The 20,690-nt window shown below is 49.0% G+C and overlaps 1 protein-coding gene across 2 annotated transcripts in view; it reads left to right on the top strand.

The window, feature by feature from the left end:
• The window catches only part of LOC119167628 (organic cation transporter protein), an 84,321-nt gene extending 64,802 nt beyond the window's left edge, over window positions 1-19,519 (top strand). For both annotated transcript variants that reach the window (XM_075866017.1, XM_037419130.2), the window contains 4 exons: window positions 14,950-15,164; window positions 16,858-17,039; window positions 18,070-18,212; window positions 19,308-19,519. In XM_075866017.1, coding sequence (XP_075722132.1) covers window positions 14,950-15,164; window positions 16,858-17,039; window positions 18,070-18,212; window positions 19,308-19,371 — 604 coding nt within the window. In that variant the 3' untranslated portion in view covers window positions 19,372-19,519. The remainder of the gene's footprint in view (window positions 1-14,949; window positions 15,165-16,857; window positions 17,040-18,069; window positions 18,213-19,307) is intronic.
• The last annotated feature ends 1,171 nt before the right edge of the window (window positions 19,520-20,690 follow it).

Below are 20,690 nucleotides of genomic sequence, written 5' to 3'. Positions count from 1 at the left end.
CGCCAAATACTTGGTAAGCCAGCAGTCCCCAACCCTTTCGCGTCGCCAATCCCGCTCACCATCTCCACGGCGCTCCATGTCACCTGGCCAACAATCGAGATTTGCGGACATCCTTGCAGGGAAATCGCCTAGATTTACGAGCCCACGCCGGAGAAACTGAGAACAGTGACCTCTGGTGGTGAGGTCGCAGTTGATAGACCGTTACAAGACACTCCCCCGAACTTCCTGCCGACATCCGACGACATACTTTCACCGACGTGTGCCATCGACGACAAACGTGTCTCTGCTCGCATCTCCTCCTTGTCGACAACCACCCGCTAACCGCTCTGGTAGATACGGGTGCTGATTATTCCGTGATAAGCGCTGAGCTCGCTGCACAGCTAAGAAAGGTAATGACACCTTGATGACATGGACCCAACCTCCGGACTGCGGGACGTCACTTATTGACACCGCTGGGAGTATGCACTCCCCGGCTCCAAATTCGTGAGTCGACATGCATTGCTTTCTTCGTCGTATTGCACGAATGCTCCGAAACCTGGATTCTCGGAATGCATTTTGACCGCGAGCATGGAGCCATTATTAACCTTCGCGACTTGCTCATAACGTTCTCTAACAACCGCACAGCCAGACAAAAGGATGCAGTTGTGCAGACCACAACACTTCGAATTGCTGACGACACCATTGCACTTTCGCCGCGAGCCAGTATGTTGGTAACTGTGGAGAGTGACTGTGACTACAAGAGTCATGGCATCGCGGAAACTATCCTCTCGGTGCTCTTGGCTCGGCAGATTTGTGTGGCGCACGCTATCGTCCAACTGAAACATCAAAAAACTCAGCTTCCGATCACGACTTTCAGCGGCCAGTACCAACACTTGGCAAAGCGAACAGCGATCGCCAACTTTGAAGTCATTGATGACGAAAAATGTTCCACTGTCGCTCCATTGTCACTGCTGCCGAAGGTAACACTGCATTAGCCAGTACAGTTGACGTGATTTGCCAGCTATCCACTACGCAGCAGCAGCAGATACGCATGATTTTACGAACGTATAGTGACTGCTTTGTGTCCACTTCCAAAATCAAGCAGACCCCAACCGTGAAGCACCGCATTATAACGCACCCTATCGAACGGCCTCTACGACAGAACGCCTACCACGTGTCGCAAAACTAACAAGAGGCAATACGTTTTCAGGTGAAACAGATGCTCGACGACGACGTCATCCAACCCTCAAACAGTCCATGGGCGTCACCCGCCGTATTTGTTAAAAAGCAAAACAGCACTCTTCAATTTTGCGTCGGTTACCGTGCACGCGACTGCTTCAAATCTTCTAAGTTTTGTTTTATTTCCTTCTTTTTGCGTGTTTTGTATTGTGCGAGTGTCCGCTGGTCACTCATAGGGGCCGTCTTCCTTGTTTATGGGCAACTGCGATCGGCGAGCCTCCTAGTGCTGCGGGCACCGGGTCAGCACAAAGAGCCAGAGACGCAGCGAGAACGGCGAGCGAAGAGGAGTTTGCGAATTGCGAGCGACTTGAGCGGTTGTGCGATGTGCGGTATTGAGCGGTTGTGCGAACAATATTGTAACCTAGTTTTCTTATTGAAATACAAGCTTGTTTTGTTTACACTTTCTAAACAGTGCGTGAGTCGTGTGTTGCGTCTTCTATCATATTTTACCTTTTTACGGCCATATCTACTACACCCTAATATTTACCAAAAGCGGGATAGAGGACCCTAATATTCATCTGAAGTTGGATTGGACCGATATTAGAAATCATTCAGAATGAGTTTGAAAAATCTTAGCGAGGAGTGCGATTGCGTCAGTGCGAGAACGAAGCAATGGTGGACTTCCAGTGAGCGTGCACTTTCAGTGAGATAACATCAGCCATGTTGGACGGATCATCGCCGGAGTTGAGTGGTCACCATGATGACGACGACTGTGCCGGGCTCACCAAGCAGGAACTTTTCGATGCTTTGCGCGAGAAAGACCGCTTGTTGGCGGACCTGCTGCGGCGGCTTCCTCAGCCGGAATCGTCGGGGGCTCCACGCCAGGCGGACATCAACACGTTTCAGGTGATGCCCGATTTGAGCAGGAATATTCCAGACTTTTCCGGTGATGGTTGCGCGTCAGCAGCCCGGGAATGAATGGAAAGTTTGCGGCAGACGGCTACGCTTCACCGGTGGCCGACGCCATTCCTGCTCGAAACTGCCAAGTGTCACCTGGTCGGGGCAGAAAAAGATTGGTACCGTTCGAGAGCTGCCCAAATTTCATTGAGGGACGATTTCGAGCAGATGTTCGGGCGGACTTTCTACAGCCAGACTCGGGCGGCGGAGCGATGAAGGCGCATGCAAGAGCGCATGCAGCAGCGAAATGAGAACACGGTTGCGTACTTCTACGAGAAGGTGCGGCTTTGCAGAGAGGAGCCCTTGAATTTCTGTGACACGAGGGAGCAGGTGCCGACCGGTCTCCGATCGCTGGAGTTATGCACGATGCTTCTTGGAAGGTCGCACGAAGACGCGGATGACCTTCTGCATAATATTCAGGAATTTGAGATGATCGACCATGAGCGACGAGAACACTTCGGGACAGCGGCTGAACGAAGAATGATGAGCGATGCACCTCGTATGCAACCTGTACCCAAGGCGCTACTGCAGGGTGCGTCCGCGTACGACAGGCGGGATCAGCGGCCACCTGTCACAAATCAAAACGGCGAGCAAAAATGTTACAATTGTTTCAAATTTGGACACATTACGCGGGATTGCCCAGAGGAAAGACGAGTAGAAAAATGCCTAAAATATGGGAAGACTGGGCACATCCGGAAACACAGCCAAGAAAAAGGCCCCAAAATGAGACTAACGCTGTCTCTGGAGAAAAAATTGACCCTGACGTGCTCTTGAAGCACGTTAAATGGAATGGCAATGAGACTTTGATTGGCATGATAGAAACAGGCAGTTCCGGTTGCTTACTGCGAGAATCAGCGGCGGTGCGGTGCGGAGCGGAAATGCTGGAAGATGCTACCGCTCTGTATGGTTTCGGCAGCCTGGGTGTTCCGGCTGCTTGTGCGAATGGCAAGGGCTGGGCCGACTTGCTGATAGATGGCGTCGTTGGCAAGAATATACCGATACTTGTTGTACCCGACGAGCCCAGTCGGTCGACTTGCTTGTCGGTTGCACGTTTACCAAGCTGCCATATGTGACCTACGCTAGGCTGGGTGGCAGCTTGAAATTCTGGCCTAGAGACGAGTGTCCATTCTCACACCTCCAACCCTTTGTTTCATCTCCGAAATTACGTTTGAAAACTGCTGAAGAGACCCCACTGCAGGCCAATGTTATATATTGGGTGAGACTGTCATCGCAGTCTAACGTCACTGGTGCAGTGCTCTTCAACAACTGTGGGTGCACAATTCTTGTTAGCATGGAGGACCGAGAGGTTACTGTATCGGTATTTACGAGCGGGAACGATGACATGGTTTTACGTGAAGGACAAAGACTTGGCCACGCGACAGAGGTGGACATCCCGGGATGCGAGATTATGGAAATAAATGAAAGCAGAGAGGAGTGTGGCGTGGCGAAGCCAGAGCAAATTCTGGTTACGGAGGCGCGACGGCCGTTTGGGTGCGAGGAAATTAGAATGGGCCCCTCCGTTACGAAGGAGCAGCGTCGTGAGCTCGCTTGCCTTCCTAAATGAGTACCAGGATTGTTTCGCCGTCAATATCAGCGAACTTGGCTGCACACCTGCCCTTTCGATGAACATACAGGAGATACCTGGTAACGCACCCGTGGCTGTTCGGCCCTACCGCACGAATGCAGCAAAGCGAGAGGCTATACGTGACATCGTCAGAGAGTGGAAAAGAGAAGGAATCGTAACTAAGACACATTCCGAGTATGCGAGCCCAGTAATTCTCGTCAAAAAAATAGAGAGCAGCGCGTGGTTGTTGACTATCATCGGCTGAACGCTCAGACGATAAAAGAGAAGTATCCCTTGCCAGCTCGAGGGCCTTGCCGGGGCCAAACTACATGGGTACCTCCAAGTCCCTTTGACCGAAGATGCCAAAAGAAAAACTGCATTTATAACTCCTGATGAGACAGGGCAATTCGAACGCATGATGTTCGGACTTACAAATTATCTTCTGTAGCGTCTCATGAATCGTGTGTTGGGACCACTGAGAGGTGAGGTTGCTATGTGCTACCTTGATGACGTTTTAATACTAGCCAAAGACTAGGATGAGCTCATAACGCGTCTGCGCCTGGTACTTGAGACATTACGAAGAGCTAATCTGAAACTCCGGCTCAGCAAGTGTGCTTTCGTGATAGATTCTGTTGACTTCCTCGGATTCCGACTGAAAAGTGGAACTGTGCAGCCGGGCGACACGAAGGTGCGAGCAATAGCCGAATCTCCAACGCCAAAAAGTGTTCACGGCATCAGGAGATTCTTTGGTCTAACAAGTTTCTTTTGACGTTTCCTACCGCGGTACGCCTTGGTTGCCGAGCCCCTTTCTAGATTGACCAGGAAGAACACGGTGTTTCAGTGGAGTACTGAGCAAAATGAGCGTTTCGCGGCTTTGAAGGTCAAGCTGGCGTGCGAACCAGTGCTACAGTTGTACGATCCAAATGCGGAAACGGAGCTGCATACTGACACCAGCACCAAGGGTTTGGCAGCCATGCACCTGCAGAGAAAGGCGGCGAGTGGCACCTTGTTTACTGCGTGAGTAAAAAGATGACCGACGCTGAAAGCAGCTACCACTCATCAAAGTTGAAACTAATGACAATAGTGTGGGCTGTGGACCGACTTATGCCGTTGTTACTTACAATATAATTTACAATCGTGACCGACTGTCAGGTGCTTGTGTACCTCAACGCACAGCGAACGCTTAAACCGCAAATCACGCGTTGGTGCGACTTAATCCAGGAGTTCACATTTACAATCAAGCATCGCCCAGGAGCACGAATGCTTCATGTGGACTCGCTGAGCAGAGGGGCCGTCGATGACCCAACTGACACGTTGAGTACACTCCTTGCGGACCGTTTTGAAGTGTGTATCACTTTCACTGTTGCCGATCAGGTCTTGGTCCTGCAGAGGGGAGACGAGGAGCTAAGAGCGATCATAACCATACTGAAAAAGCCACAAGAATGCCGCACCAAAGATGAAAGATGAAGAACCGAAGGTTACTCGATTATGGACGGACGGCTTGTGCGGAAGATAGGGCAAGGCGAGCAAGCGAGGCACAATTTTGTACTGCCAAAGAGCATGCGGAAGGCATTAGTTGTGCAGTCCCGCGACTTGATGGGGCATTTCGCACTTGACCGAACAGTAGCAAAGATACAAGAGAACTTTTGATTTCTACGCATGCGTAACTATGTTCGTAAGCATATAACGCAGTGCTTCCAGTGTATAAGCAACAAGCTTCCTTCCGGGAAGCGGGACGGACTTTTTAACCCTATCCCTCGTGGGAAGAGGCCATTTGAAGTGGCTCACATGGACCAACTAGGACCCTTTGTGCCAAACAAGCGACGCAACCAGTACCTTTTGGTGATTGTGGACAGCCTGAGAAAGTTCGTGAGGGTGTTCCCGAGGTGCGACACGTCGACGAAGCTGGTGCTCGCAGCGATACGGGAATTCATATTAGAGAGAGGCTTACCTGAGCGGATCATTACTGACAGGGGCAGCTGTTTCACATCAAGAGCGTTTGAAGACTTTTGCAGTGTCAGAGGGATAAATCATGTGCTCAACTCCACTCGACATCCTCAAGCTAAGGACCTGGTCCAGCGAGTGAACCGTACACTGCTACCAGTCATTACTACATCGATGGTCGATGCAGAACAGCGAGATTGGGACGAAAGGCTCAGTGGGGCGGAGTGCAGCTTGAACAACGCTGTAAACAAGACGACCCGGAAGACTCCCTTCGAGATGTTACACGGTTATCGACCGGCATTTCACAGCGTGGCACTGAAGAACTTGGTTGAATCTGAAGCGTCAGCGTGGGAGGAGCCTGGCGGGCTGCGCGAACGTGTACGCAGCGCCTCATGAGCCAGCAGAAGAAGATGAAGGCCGCTTACGACAAGCGCCCGGCTAAATGTACGGTGTCAGTGACGTGATCTTCATGGCGAGGGCTCCGGAACAGACAGGAATGCCTGCCAAAGCGCAGCCAAAATACAGGGGCCCCCTGGTACTCACGGCAGTGTTGCCAGCTGCCACCTATCGAGTTGCCGACCTTGACGAAACAAGGGCGAGCCGCTTCGCGACCACTACACACGTGTCGCAGTTGAAGTGCTGGACAACGACCAACCAGCATTCACACCTTGATGACGACGGAGAGTCTGCGGAGGAGTCGGACAATCCCGAATGTGAGGTGGAGTGACTGAGACGTTTGGCCCGTAGCTGCGCCAAAACCCATCCCTATGCGAGGGCGCCATAGTTGCGTTGGCGTCTTGTTGAGAACTTCAGTGCGTGCGGAGATTTACCGAGTGAACTGTGCGAACGTAAACACTTGCTCTTTCTTTTTCTTTCCTTGTCTTTTTCGACGAAGGAAGCAATTCTGTTTGTGTATTGGTGTGTGAATTCGTTTATGATTTTTTGCCGTTAACGAGGACGTTAATGACTGTCAGGACGACCGAGGGTACGCGACTGTTTGAAATCTTCTAAGTTTTGTTTTATTTCCTTCTTTTTGCGTGTGTTGTGTCGTGCGAGTGTCTGTTGGTCTCTCGAAGGGGCCGTTTTCCTTGTTTGTGGGCAGCTGTGATCGGCGAGCCTCCCAGTGCTGCGTGCGCCGAGTCAACACAGAGGCGGCGGCCCCGCTTTATTGCACTTTGCGAGTTCAGATGCAAGAAGGGGGAAACATGCCGCTTTGCGCATTCGTGGTCAGCATGACGTTCGACACTGCTTCCCCGAATGGCGAAGCGACGGACCTTCCCCACTGACTTCGTGGAACCATTTGTGCTCGTGTGCGTGTGTGATGTGTGCGTGTTTGTGTCAGCGTGCGCGTATGTGTACTCGGATCTGTGGTAGAGAGAGCAGAGCGAAAAAGCGCGGGAAGAGCCAGAGACGAAGCGGGAACGGCGAGCGAACAGGAGTCTGCGTGACTTGAGCGGTTGTGCGTTGTGCGGTATTGAGTAGTTGTGCGAACAATATTGTAACCTAGTTTTCTTATTTGAATAGAAGCTTCTTTTGTTTACATTTTCTTACCAGTGCGTGAGTCGTGTGTTCTGTCTTCTATCATATTTCAGCTTTTTATGGCCATATTTGCGACAGCCTAATATTTACCAAAAGTGGGATAGAGGACGCTAACAACCGGAAGCTCAATAAAGTGACGAAGAGAGACGTCTACCCTCTCCCACGCATAGATGACTCTTTGGATCGACTTCGACATGCACGATAATTTTCATCAATGAATTTACGCAGCGGATAGAGGCAGATCGAGGTCGATGAACGCGACAGGCATAAAACAGCGTTCATAACTCCCGATGGCCTCTACAAATTGAGAGTGTTACCGTATGGATTGTGCTCTGCACCGGCAATGTTCAAAAGGATGATGGACACCGTCCTGTCCGGTCTGAAGAGGGAATTCTGCCTCGTCTTTTTAGACGACGTTGTTTTTTCCAAAGCATTTGAGCAACATTTACAACGACTTCAGTCCGTCTTCGTCGCTATTCAATCCACAGGCCTATCGCTAAAACCGGAGAAGTGTCATTTTGGCTACGAAGAACTAAAGTTCCTCGGCCACCTTGTCAGTCACGATGGCATTAGACCAGACCCAGAAAAGACCATGGCCGTTGCTACATTTCCTCCACCTTCTAACAAACGGGATTTTTACCGATTTCAGGGTCTCTGGACTTACTACCGGCGCTTTGTGCAGAGCTTTGTTAACATCGCATAACCTCTTACCCGCTTAACAAAGGCGCATACTCCTTTTGTATGGGGTCCAGAGAAGAGAGCCGCTTTCTCCAAGCTTCAACTTTGCTTTCAGAGTGAACCCTTACTAGGGAAATTTGATGAAAATGCCGCCACCAAACTTCGCATTGACACAAACAACATCTATATGGCCGTCCATTCAGAGTAGTTACGGACCATCATGCCCTCTGTTGGCTAGCCAATCTCAAGGACCCTTCAGGGCGCCTCGCGAGGTGGAGCTTGCGCCTTCAAGAATTTGAGGTTACACACGTCGACAAGTCGGGCCGCAGGCACACTGATGCCGATTGCCTTTCGCACGCTCCCTTCGCGACGACATCGAGCTATGATGATGCCGATGGCCATTTTCTTTGCGCAGTTAGTGAATCTGACTTGGCCCAACAACAGATTCAGAGATCCAACAACTTATCAAATACCTTCAGGGTGAGAGCTCAAGTCCACCATCGGCATTCGGACGTTCAGGGTCATTTTGTCTCCGCAATGACATAGTCTACAAAAAGAAGTTTGAACCTTATGCGACTGAATACCTTTTCGTCGTTCCACCAGGACTACGTGCTGACATTTGACCTGCCTGCCACGACGATCCTTCCTCCGGCCACCTAGGATTCGCACAAAACCTTGCCCTGATTCTGACTCACTACGACTGGCCAAAGCTCACCCAGGATGACAAGCATTACGTTAAAACGTGTAATCATTGCCAGCGCCGTAAAGCCCCACCTGTGCGTTCTGCTAGCTTATTGCAGCCTGTCGCACTCCCGTCACAACCGTTTGAACTAATCGGCATGGACTTGCTTGGGCCGTTCCCGAAGTCACATGATGGCAACCGCTGGATCGAAGTCGCTACTAACTATTTAACAAGGTACTGCGAAACGAAAGCCCCACAACGAGGCACCGCCAAAGAAATTGCGTATTTTTTCATCAACAACATTGTCCTCCGCCATGGAGCGCAAACAGTTCTTATAACTGACAATGGAACAACTTTTACAGCCCAAGTAATGCAAGACGTCATGAGGCTTAGTGGAACAGCCCATCGCAAAACGACTGCATACCGTCTACAAACCAATGGTCTGACAGAGAGATTAAACAAGACGCTCGCTGACATGCTAACTATGTACGTCGACCGCGATCACAAAAACTAGGATGAAGTTTTGCCATACGTAACGTTCGCTTGCAACACTGCGCTTCAAGAGACTACGGGTTTCACTGCTTTCCGGTTGCTTCACGGCCGAGAAGCAATTACGATGCTGGATGCCATGCTCTTGCCTGACATGACCGGTATTGCTACTGATGCCAACGACTTTATCCGGCTCGCTGACGCGGCCCGCCAGCTTGCACTCGAGCGGATCCGAAAACAACAACGCATCGACTCGCAGAGGTACCACTCCCGTCATCGCCATGTTATTTACAAACTGGCGATATGGTGTGGCTTTGGATCCCCGTTCGCTAAAGGGGCCGCTCGTAAAAGTTGCTTCACCGCTACATCGGTCCTTATAGAGTACTACGGCGCCTCATAGATGTCAACTACGAAATCCTGCTTGAAGACACAGCTCGGCGATCTCTATGTTCCCAGCAGGCGGACATTGTCCATGTATCACGGATGAAGCCACACTAACCCTGAGCAACATGACACTGCTTCATCATGCGTCTTTGTGCGTGTACGTGATTACTTTAACTTTTATTCGGCATTGATAATCAGGGCGGTACTTCTTTTTGGAAGGGGGGTAATGCCACAGGCATGGAACAAGGTTGAGCCACGACAATGCGAGTATGTGCCATTTTCTGAAAAAGAAGAGAACTGTTTGTTGTGCTCTTGGTCTAACGTTCGGTTCGACTCGACGTCCAATGCTGTTGCTCCTGTGAAGAGACGTTGTGGTCTCTCTGTAATCACGTGACAATATATATAGAGAGAAATGCGCAGGGACGGTGAGTGATGACGGAAGTAAAGAGAAGATAGGTAAGATGAAACACGGTCACAGTAGTTCGAGGACGAGGCAGCACTGGCGAGAGCTCTTGTCGGCACCAGGAGATGGCGTAGGGCTAATCCAGTAGGCCAGAGCTACGCTGTCGTCGTCGTTGGAGACCGGCAGCATTAGGTAGCGTAGGACCATCTCAGTCGGCCAGAGCTGCGCTGTCGTCGGAGATCGCGAGGGCACAACCGGTCAGCACGGAATTCAGCGAGCGAATTCCGAATGAATGTGCCGCTGCTGCGTCTGCTTGTCGGGTTTGGCCGGCGCTTCCTTGGTTGAGTGCCGGATTTCCTTTTTCTGCGTGGGTGGGCGTGTGATAGGTGCGAAGTGTTGTTGCGTTGTGAGCCATACACAATTCGCCATACATTCATTCACCATAACAGTGCCACGCCGCGGTGGTCTAGTGGCTAAGGTACTCGGCTGCTGGCCCGCAGGTCGCGGGATCGAATCCCGGCTGCGGCGGCTACATTTCCGATGGAGGCGGAAATGTTGTAGGCCCGTGTGCTCAGATTTGGGTGCACGTTAAAGAACATCAGGTGGTCCAAAATTCCGGAGTCCTCCACTACGGCGTTTCTCATAATCATATGGTGGTTTTGGGACGTTAAACCCCACATATCAATCAATCAATCAATCAATCAATCAATCAATCAATCAACCAATCAATCACCGTAACAGCGTAAGCGTTTTAGCCGATCGCTGCGGACGGCGTGGACGGGTAGTGCCATCTGGCAGGCATTATGTGCAATCAGGGAAGTTTCGGCAGCGTCAGGTAAGTCTCTGTCACACGTAGAAGCGCACTCGGTTGGGTTTCGGTTTGGGTATTGCGCTTTTTCGGTAATTAAAAGGGGGTTTTAGAATCGCACCGCGAGCCCTTGTGGTGCGGTCGCTGCCACTGCGCATTCGTCGTAACGCGAGTCGGCGTTCGCGTTCGCGGACCGCACGCAGAAAATCCGTAATTGCGTGCGGTGATGGCGGCCCGCATGTGGCCCGCAAGCGCTGGTTTCGAGGCTACGGTGTCGCTGCGATCGTGCGTTGTGTTTCGCAGCAGGGCAAACGCTATTCTAAAGCTCTTATGGCGGCCGCTTCGCTCGCATCGCCCGCAGCGCTTGCAAACGGTATTCTAAAACTCCCTAAAAATTATTCGACAGGGTCGAAAAATCGCCGCGGTTGGCCTTTAAAGTGCGCCCTTGAGGCCACATACACGCTTGACAAATCGAGCAAAAACAAAAATGCCAGAGTGGCCGGAAACTCGCGACTATGCGTGTAGAACTGTTCACATTCTTTCAGCCTCTGATGTATCCTAACGCCGCCGCTGTCGTCGCTACCTTGATAATGAATTCGATTTTGCGTGCTTTCTGAGCCCTCAATTTCGTTCCAAATTTTGGTTACTCACGCAAAGTATTCAAATGAAACAGCTCGCAATTTTCAAAGGTTGTTTTGGCAGATACGCCAGCATAAACAACATGAGCAAATGCACCGGCAGCGGCAAAGGCGGATTCAGTTGGCTGTGCACAAAAGTGAGACAGTTGGGGCATGCTGACTCGCTGCTGCTCCACCGTCCACTTCCAGTGTTGTCGGTGATTGTAATATAAACCAAGCTCTCGATGAACGCGTCCTGCTGGAGGGTGTCAAGATTTATCGTGCTGCGCGCGCACTTTGATATTTGAGCTCATGCGAGCCACCGCCCACGCCTTTGCTGTCATGTTGAATCTGCGGACAGCTGTTTAGATCTAGTGGTATTGCCTCGTGCAGCCAAAGTCGCTAAACGGTAAGAGGATCCACTTTCGCGTGGCGGAAAAATCAGTCTCGAAGGGCTCTTGCCCCGTCGGGACCCCTGCCTCACGCAAGCGGGAGACAAATAAGCCAATTGGCGACGCTCTTCAACCCTCCGCTTGGGTGCGGCAGGTGTGCCGGCACGTGCGTTGCGGCTGTGCGGCTAGCGCATTGCCAGTGAGTTTGGCCGCTTTGGCTTCCTTCAAGACCAAGTGTCAATGCGGCATTAGAGTGCCTCGATGTGCTCGTTCGCTTCCGCTCTGTTCAGGGTGGAGACAAGCGCATCGTATATGCTAGCTAGAGTGGTCGCCATTACTGATCCCACTCCTCAATGCGCGCACTACCAGCGCTCGAATCGGTAGCTTTTTGCTCATGAAGAAAGGCACTTTCTGCTGGACTTGGCCTCGAAAACGCATATTCGTTCATGTATGCTAGTTAGAGGTTTGTAGGCACGCATCAATAAAACTATTTAAATGTTTCCTGCCTGAAGGTGTTGCATTACGTAATAACCCTCACTGCCGGGCGTGTCCAGTTGGCTGCTGGCTGTGGTAGAGTGGCTGCATTTCCCATTTCGAGAAAATGCCAGCTCAATTCAGTAAGCATCAAAATGTTGTTTAGCAGTCGCAGCGGAAGCGACTGTACTCATGTGATGCATCAATTTTAGGCGCGAAGCTCCTTAGGCTCTCATGATGTCCGCCATTGACGTCGTCGTCACCGACGGACCTCAACGAGCGAAACAAAGGTGTTACTTATCCTGTACATAGAGCGTTCATGGCGTGCATACAGGTTTAAAAATAGACCATACTCTGTCCGTCCGACCATCCCTGCATCTATCCGTCCATCTGTCGGTCGATAAGTACGTCCGTCCACGCATTTATGCGACCATGCGTCCGTCTGTTTTTCCTTGCATGCGTCCGCGTCTATCCGTGCCAGAGTCCGTCCATTCATCCGCTCGTTCGGTCCATCTGTCCGTACGTCCATCCATCCGTGTATCTGTCCTTCCGTGCGTCCATGCGTCAGTCCATCCGTGCGTTCGTCCGTGAATCTGTTCCTTCGACTATGCGTGTCCATCCGTGCGTCCGTCCGCGTCCACCCGTCCGTCCTTGTATCTGTTCGTCCAACCGTCCTTGTTGTATATGTCCGCCCGCCCGTCCGTCCGTGCATCTATCCATATGTTCATCCTTTCGTGGATTCGTTCATCTGTCCGTGGATCCCTCCGTCCGTCCTTTATTCTAGTTGGTGAGCTCAACGTAGACATAATAGACCTTGGGAATGCCGCTTCATTATCTGCATTCACTTTGTGAGTCTGCGGCCGGATTTTAAGGACACTAATTCCCCGTTAAAATTAATGACTGCGTATAGTGCACAAAAAAGGCGTTCTTTCAGAGAGGTCATTCTGGAAACATATTTCTCCGGATAACATAAAAAAATTATTTGTCATTCCTGTTCCTCAAGAAAACAAAACTCGGAGTGAACTGTCGCGTTCATTTTATACGCGACAATTTACATATTGACACCTTGACGCTTAAAAAAGAAAGAGGAAAAGAAAGTAGATGCCCGTGACAGTGAAATTATGATTTCCTGGCACGCACCGAAAACAACACCAAATTTATGAGAATTTTTCAAACATGATAAAACCATTTTGCGTTAGCAGTTAGGTCAACGTTCGATTATAATGTGTGATAAGTGCGCGCTAAAGAGGCTATAACCCTCCGTTAAAACAAAACACGTGCCCAATCTCTGAGTACGTTGCTACGCGCTGTTATAAAAATTATACCAAAAGTACGTCACGTAGCAAATGAAATCTGAAAGGAAACAACAGAGTTTGCAGTACTCACACTGCATACACGAGAGGTATTCATCGGCTGTCACTTGTCACGCTTTATCCTCACTGTATATGAAGGTCTTCTTTAAGGACGGGCGACAAGGCGGCAGGTGTCTGTTCCCGTTTAAACATAGCACAGCGTGGGCGAAAACGATGGCGGGCGCGTGAGGCGAGACGACGTCGACCCATTCAAAAAATGGCCACACTCGAAATGGAGGCGCGCGCATCGAGGCACTCTCGCGACCGTTGGACTTGGACGCCGGCTGTTGCGTGATGGTGAACAAGCTTCTACCACGCTAAGACATCTCAGGGATCTGCGTACCACCAGTGCTAAATAGTGTATATGTATAGCTCTTCATTATTATGGTGAAGAAAGAATGCTTTGGTGGCCAAACGGTTTAACACGTCGCGCCGTGGTGCGAAAGTGGGAGGCGCAAATTTCAGTCACCTGGTGGCGCTCTGACAAAAAATTAAAGTACATGCGCATTACTCGTTGGAATTCTGAAGAAAGGATGGAGCTGGGCAGCCTTCTTAGTTTTTCTCTTTCTTTAATACTCTCTTTCTTTTTTTGTTATCTAGTTTTTCTGTTTTTCTCGGTTCAATTTCGTCATCATCAAGGCGTTTGAAGAACATAAGAAAAAAGACCTCTTGGGCGCGAGCGAGCTCGTGCTCAAGGCTATATGTGGTTTTGCGTTCGTTCATGTTAAGCTGCTCGAAGAGCAACAGCCAGACTTCTATTTGGCGCTTTTCCGAAGCGCGAAGGCACGCTGTGCTTCGGCGATACTGTAACAGGTTTCGCAACCGTAGAAAATGGTCGCGCAAAGAAGACACAAAGTACGCCTCTCAATAGATGTGCCAAGTGCAGTGCATTTTGCTGACCACTTGAGCGGCCGCATGCGAAAAATCAGGCTCTGTAACTGGTCTTTGACGTTGGCAAACCATTCTTTACGTCATTTCATCCTCAAGCCTGGCCCTAGCTTCCTGTCGCGAAAGAAAATATCTCAATGAAAGCTGGCAGATGCTTGGCTTTTTTCACCTGACATTTCTTGGCGAAAAATTTCAACAAAGGGCTTCTTTGTCAGTGCAATTTCATGAGTACTGACACAACGAGCTTGGTACTTCTCACGGTATTCCTTCTAAAATGAAGCCTTTTGTCAGTTTGTCGGTACTATAGCTCAAAATACGGTCTCTCTTGATTAGCTTGCAGTTAAAAGTTACCCGCTCACCATACACTTGTATTTTTGGCGCCCACGCAAGTCTACTAAAGTGACTCAGCCGAACCGGCATAAACCATCGATGAGTTTCATGCTAAATTTACTCTGTGTATCGCAACTAACTGCACCGAGAGCAACGCGCTATAAGTTATTCGTGGGAAGCTCACAAGCAGACGAGAAACGTCATGTCTTCTTTCTATTGTTACTGTGTGTGTCTTTGCCAAAAACACAACGCCGTTAAATGCACACTGCGTGTCTTGGCCGCTCATGCAGGATAATCTCCAGCATAGTATGGTACCACATGACGGTCTCCACGGCAGCCGCAGGAGGAAATCCATACGTGAGCTTCACAATCGGTGCGTCCTCCGAGTACCCGGTAAAGCTGATCAACGTGGTGCTGATCAAGTATTGCCGTCGCCGGTACACCATTTGTGGCACCATGTGCTTCTCGGCGCTAGTTATGGTCGCCCTCTGGCTTGTGCCAGCTGGTAAGTACAGGTACATGAAGCAGCTGGCGCAGCAATAAATGTTTATGATAAACAAAGCACACTAAACTAATGTTGCTGGGATGAAAAATAGATAATTCCGTGCTTTTTGTTCGTTGAGAGGCGTCGTAACTACGGTATTATAGAGCTGTTATGGGCTTAGTAAAGGTTATATACCAAGGGAATGACGCTGGTCATTATGAGTGCAGCTTTATCAATATCTCGAACCCGCGGCGGAGCTGGAAGTTATGAAGCACTCGAGGTGTACGATAGATGAACTTCCAGATTGTCTGTCTTGAAGTATTTGCGCAGGCACATGGGGACAAAGCAGTTTTGCTTCCAAATTGTGTGACACAAAGTGAAATACCTTGTCAGAAGAAGCAGGAAGTTATCCAGGAGTAAGGGGCTGAATATCTCGTCCGTCGATTGGCTCGAGGCATTTACTTCGGATGTGTCTAGTGCCGTTGTTGGTCGTATATTTTCCTGAGAACTTTGTAAGTGCATGTATGTGAACTCAGGCTCTATAGTGAGGAGTGATTAGTATCACTAAATACGTGAGATTCTGCTCTGGTGAGGAGTGACTACTATCACTCCTCACTAGAGCTGAAGAGACACGTCTCTGAATTCCAAGTGGTGTTAATTCAAGGAAAAAACTACGCCTTCATACAGGGACTGACACCGGGGAAGAAAGACGAGGGCAGCACTGATATTTGAATTGCAAATCTTACTGTACGCAAGGAACAACTGAATGAAACCAGCAGAAAATCTGCCCAAGGTACATTGGTTCGTACATTAGGTGGTGCCTTCGACCGCAATGTACTAATTATAAATACCGTAAGTTCAAAGGAAATAAAAGGGACCAAGATCACCTTCCATTAGTGGGAATCACAAGAATTTGGGGACATAGCGCCACTGATTGTCGGTTGGTGCCGTGGCGTGCCTTAACTGAATCCGAAGTACAATAAAACATAATCATATCTGAAGAAAATAAATCAGTTGTCAAAACGACCCGCAGTTCTGTACAGCAAAGAGTCATTTGAAGATTTTATTAAGGCGGCCGTGACATACCACGAACTGCGTGGCTTCCGATAGTTCTCCTGGGAAGCAACACGCTTTGTAGTGCGGCGCTGCAATTTTGTCAAAATGTTCAAGTAGGTGTCTGCTGTATGCAACCTGGATTCATTTTTGATAACTAGCTTTTTTTCAGATATGTGATTTGCCTCGCCGATTTTCCGTTCAGATATAGCAAAACGCTGCTCCTGCGACCGAGAGTTGAAGCCACGTACAGATGTGCCCGCATCATGAGAATAAGATTCGAACCCACACCTTTCAAATTACACGTAGGGTGCACTACTATTGATCTACGATGGAAGGCTCTTGTCTGCCCAGTTGGTTTGGTATTTCTGAGCGTGTAATTTTTGGGCGTTTGATCCAACGCCATTCGTAGTGAGTGTGCGATGGTCTGCTTGCCAGAGAGTGTCGCAGTCATGACTCAAGTGCTGAATTTGTGACGTCAAATTGAGATCTTTGCAAATTAGCTGACTACACATCCATCATCCAAATGTTTGCTAAGGAGGTGACTACACATTCAACTCTCCGCATTCAACTCCTCGCAAATGAGCTGGCTACACATCCAACGCCACTTCACTGCGCGCGTGTGGCGTTGCAAATGTAGCGCGACATTTCATTTCCGCAGAATACTCGTGGCTGCGGCTGGGCCTGCTCATGCTGGGAAAAGTGGGCACGTCAGTGAATGGTGCGGTGCTTCGCGTCCAGTTGAGCGAGACGTACCCGACCGTGGTGCGCTCTGTAGCCATGGGCTTCTGCTACACACTGGGAAGGCTTGGCTCGGCTCTTGCGCCGTTTTTCGATGACTTGGTAAGTGTTGTCAAGCATTCAATTGGCGTGGTTGTCTGCGCACGGAAATCACAGCAAAAAAAAATAATGGCTACATATTGATTACTGGGGGTTCGCGTGCCGAAACTACCTAGAGATTTAAACACGCCGCAGTGCGATCAGTTTCGACCGCCCAGGCATCTTTATATTGCACCAAAATCTACGTAACTGCTTCTGAATTTCGTCTTTATGAGAATGCTGCTGCCGCGGTCACGAATCAAACCCGCGAGGAAGCAAGCCAACACAGCCACTAAGCCGCCATGGTCCAACGAACATGTGATGCGATAAACTGTAAGTCTCATATTAATATTTAACGCAGTTTATTTTTTAGTGGCCCGGCACTTTTCTGTGGCATTTTTAATGGTCGTCGCCGTATCGCGGAATAGCTCACTTTTTTTAACGACTTGTCTAAAACATGGCAAATGCACATTACTTGTGCTAAAACAGTCGTGACATCTTTCACGAATTGGCTCAAGTCATGCAGCTTCTTGAACCATTCTTTGCGTTTCATCTAACTTAGAGTCATGATACAATTACTGAGATTTATTTCTTACAGAAGACCTTTCTTGTACTAACCACGTTACGGTGGCTGTGTGTCTTTATATGTTTCTGATGTCAGCAAACTGTCTTCTATGTGCGGCGTGGCACTACAAGATCTCCTTATTTCCTGTAGTTCTTTAACGGACGTCGTTTAGACCGACACTATGGCACTGTGGGCCCCGTTAATGTGAGGGCCTACCAACGTATACACGTATGTGTATACCAATCGCGCCCATTCGGCACCGCGCGACCTGCATGTTGCTGCATTCACGCATTCTTTGTGAAGTAGTAGGTCGCTGTTCTTTGTCGTCGCTGCTAAACGAAGAGCCCGCGCTCAGTGCCACCGCCGACGAATCCTTTTGCACTGAGCCATATCATTCCTATCACCTGTGAATTTTTTTCTCGCATCAAACAGTACCAAGTCCGTCTTTTCTTGACTTTGTCGCGTTCTACTTTTCTTGATCGCTCACAGGGTGAAGCGACGCAATCGTGGGTGCCGAGCATCGTGTCGGCAGGCCTTTGCTTGGCGGGCGCCGGCGCATCCTGGCTGCTTCCAGAGAGCTTCGAGAAGACGCTAGAGGACGGGTTCTCCAAGCATGAAGCCACAGAGAACAAGTAAGATCAATAACTGTTTTGTGTGTATGCGCTCATCAATGACATCACTCTGAAAACTATTCAGTGGCAAAACCTGAATGTTTAAAGTGAGCCGGAGTTCACGGCAGCCCTTCTAATACCTGAAAGTAAAAGGTTGCACGGGAAACGAATACGTTCGAATAGAACAATATGGGGCAAGGGGCATGCGTACTTGCGCTTGTTCCTTTCCCCTTCCATGTAAACGTGTTCTTCCTTCGCATAACCTCGACTTTCAAGCACCCTTAACACACTATAGGCTAACAACGAGTTCTGCTAGAGTTATACTTTGTCATTTGAAATTTATGCAGCCAAATCTCAGGCGACCCGCCACGGTGTCTTCAGTGGCTACAGCTTCTTGCTGCTGCCCTGTGCCGTTGTCTCTACCTCATTCTTTTGTAGTGTTTTTATACATGTTAGGTAATAGATGTTGTAGATCGATAATGAGAAGGAAGTTTTGTCTTGGAATACTCGACAAATGCTCCAGCGTTCGGTGCACTTAGCTTGTTGTTCCCTTTCGCTCGTTGACATCGACAGCTCACTCACGCTTATGTTGTGCGCCATAAAATATAGAACTCTTTTTTCATTTGTGGATGAATGCAAGCACATGATTTTTGGCTATCTCAACGTAATGCTACGTTGTGTGAACGCAGGATGGTTTTAAGCTATAATCATGTTGCAGCGAAGATAACGAGGATGTAGGCGCTAAATGCGCGCTGGCGTACCCAATGAGGGAGCGTTTTGCTATTGATCCATGCTAAAGGAAAAGAGGCACAATAAGCTGGGAATTGACCTGGCAATAACAGCACCGTACAATACAAACAAAGGTAAACGCGACTGGCTTTTCTTTAGTTTAGGGATAATCGTGTCACGTTGATGCACGTCTGGCTGATAACAATAATGTTGAGTCTCCCGTGAAATTCCGAATATATACGAGACACTGAGATCATTATTTTAAGTTGTTATTACTTTGTTAACACGAAGACAAAGACACTAACCGAAAATGTATACAAGGGTAATTATATGTTTCAACTAAATAAGCTGTATTTTCACATTGCTGTCACTTTATTATTTTTGCAGAGTCGCTGTCACCGGAAACACCGAACCTCAGCAAATATATGTTCTTGAAATGACGCACTTTTAGTGGCACAAGACGGCTGCAGCACTTCGCCAAAGGAGATGAAAGAGGAAGTTCTCATTGTCATATAAGCGGAAGCAAAAAAAAAGCACACTCTGTTCTCCGTTAACCAGCACATTCCTGAATAAACTTGGGTGACAGTCCCTCACATCCACGTTGGCGTATAAGCACAGTGATTTTCTCTACGCTTCTGCACAGCTTATGTTGATAAAAAGGGATTTCCTTAAACGCTGGCAGAAGGAGAACAATGGGACTGCAAAGATAAACCTATAATTTTAGCTGAGTAAAACGAATGCCTTACAAACCTCAAAGAATAGGGTCACATGTCTAAAGGCCGGCGTAAAATACAAGCACATGAAATACGCGCGCGTGCACACGCACACATACAACGCACATACACACATACACAACACAAACATGCCCTGCGTTGTTCACGCATGAATCACGCACGAAGCGTACTCGCAGATACAGATAAACATGACCACCATCACCATCACCATCAGCCTGACTACGTCCACTGCAGGACAAAGGCCTCTCCCATGTTCCGCCAGTTAACCCGGTCCTGTGCTTGCTGCTGCCAATTTATACCCGCGAACTTCTTAATCTCATCTGCCCACCTAACCTTCTGCCTCCCCCTAACCCGCTTCCCTTCTCTGGAAATCCAGTTAGTTGCCCTTAATGACCAGCGGTTGTCCTGTCTACGCGCTACAAGCCCGGCCCATGTCCATTTCCTCTTCTTTACTTCAACTATGATATCCTTAACCCCCGTTTGTCGCCTAATCCACCCTGCTCTCGTCTTGTCTCTTAAGGTTACACCTACCATTTTTCTTTCCATTGCTCGCTGCGTCGTCCTCAATTTAAGCTGAACCCTCTTTGTAAGTCTCCAGGTTTCTGCTCCGTAGCTAAGTACCGGCAAGATACAGCTGTTATATACCTTCCTCCTGAGGGATAGTGGCAATCTACCTGTCATAATTTGAGAGTGCTTGCCAAATGTGCTCCACCCCATTTTTACTCTTTTAGTTACTTCAATCTCGTGGTTCGGCTCTGCGGTTATTACCTGCCCTAAGTAGACATAGTATTTTACAACTACAAGCGCACTATTACCTATCTCGAAGCGCTGCTCCTTTCCGAGGTTGTTGTACAATACTTTCGTTTTCTGCAGATTAATTTTAAGACCCACCTTTCTGCTCTCCTTGTCTAACTCCGTAATCATGAGTTGCAGTTCGTCCCCTGAGTTACTCAGCAATGAAATGTCATTGGCGAAGCGCAGGTTACTAAGGTATTCTACATTAACTCTTATCCCTAACTGTTCCCATACTAGGCTT

The sequence above is a fragment of the Rhipicephalus microplus genome, chromosome 6 (genome assembly GCF_043290135.1).
Source record: "Rhipicephalus microplus isolate Deutch F79 chromosome 6, USDA_Rmic, whole genome shotgun sequence".
NCBI classification, from domain to species: Eukaryota; Metazoa; Arthropoda; class Arachnida; order Ixodida; family Ixodidae; genus Rhipicephalus; species Rhipicephalus microplus.
Note: the sequence above shows the minus strand (reverse complement) of the source record. Positions and strands in the feature narration are given on the sequence as shown.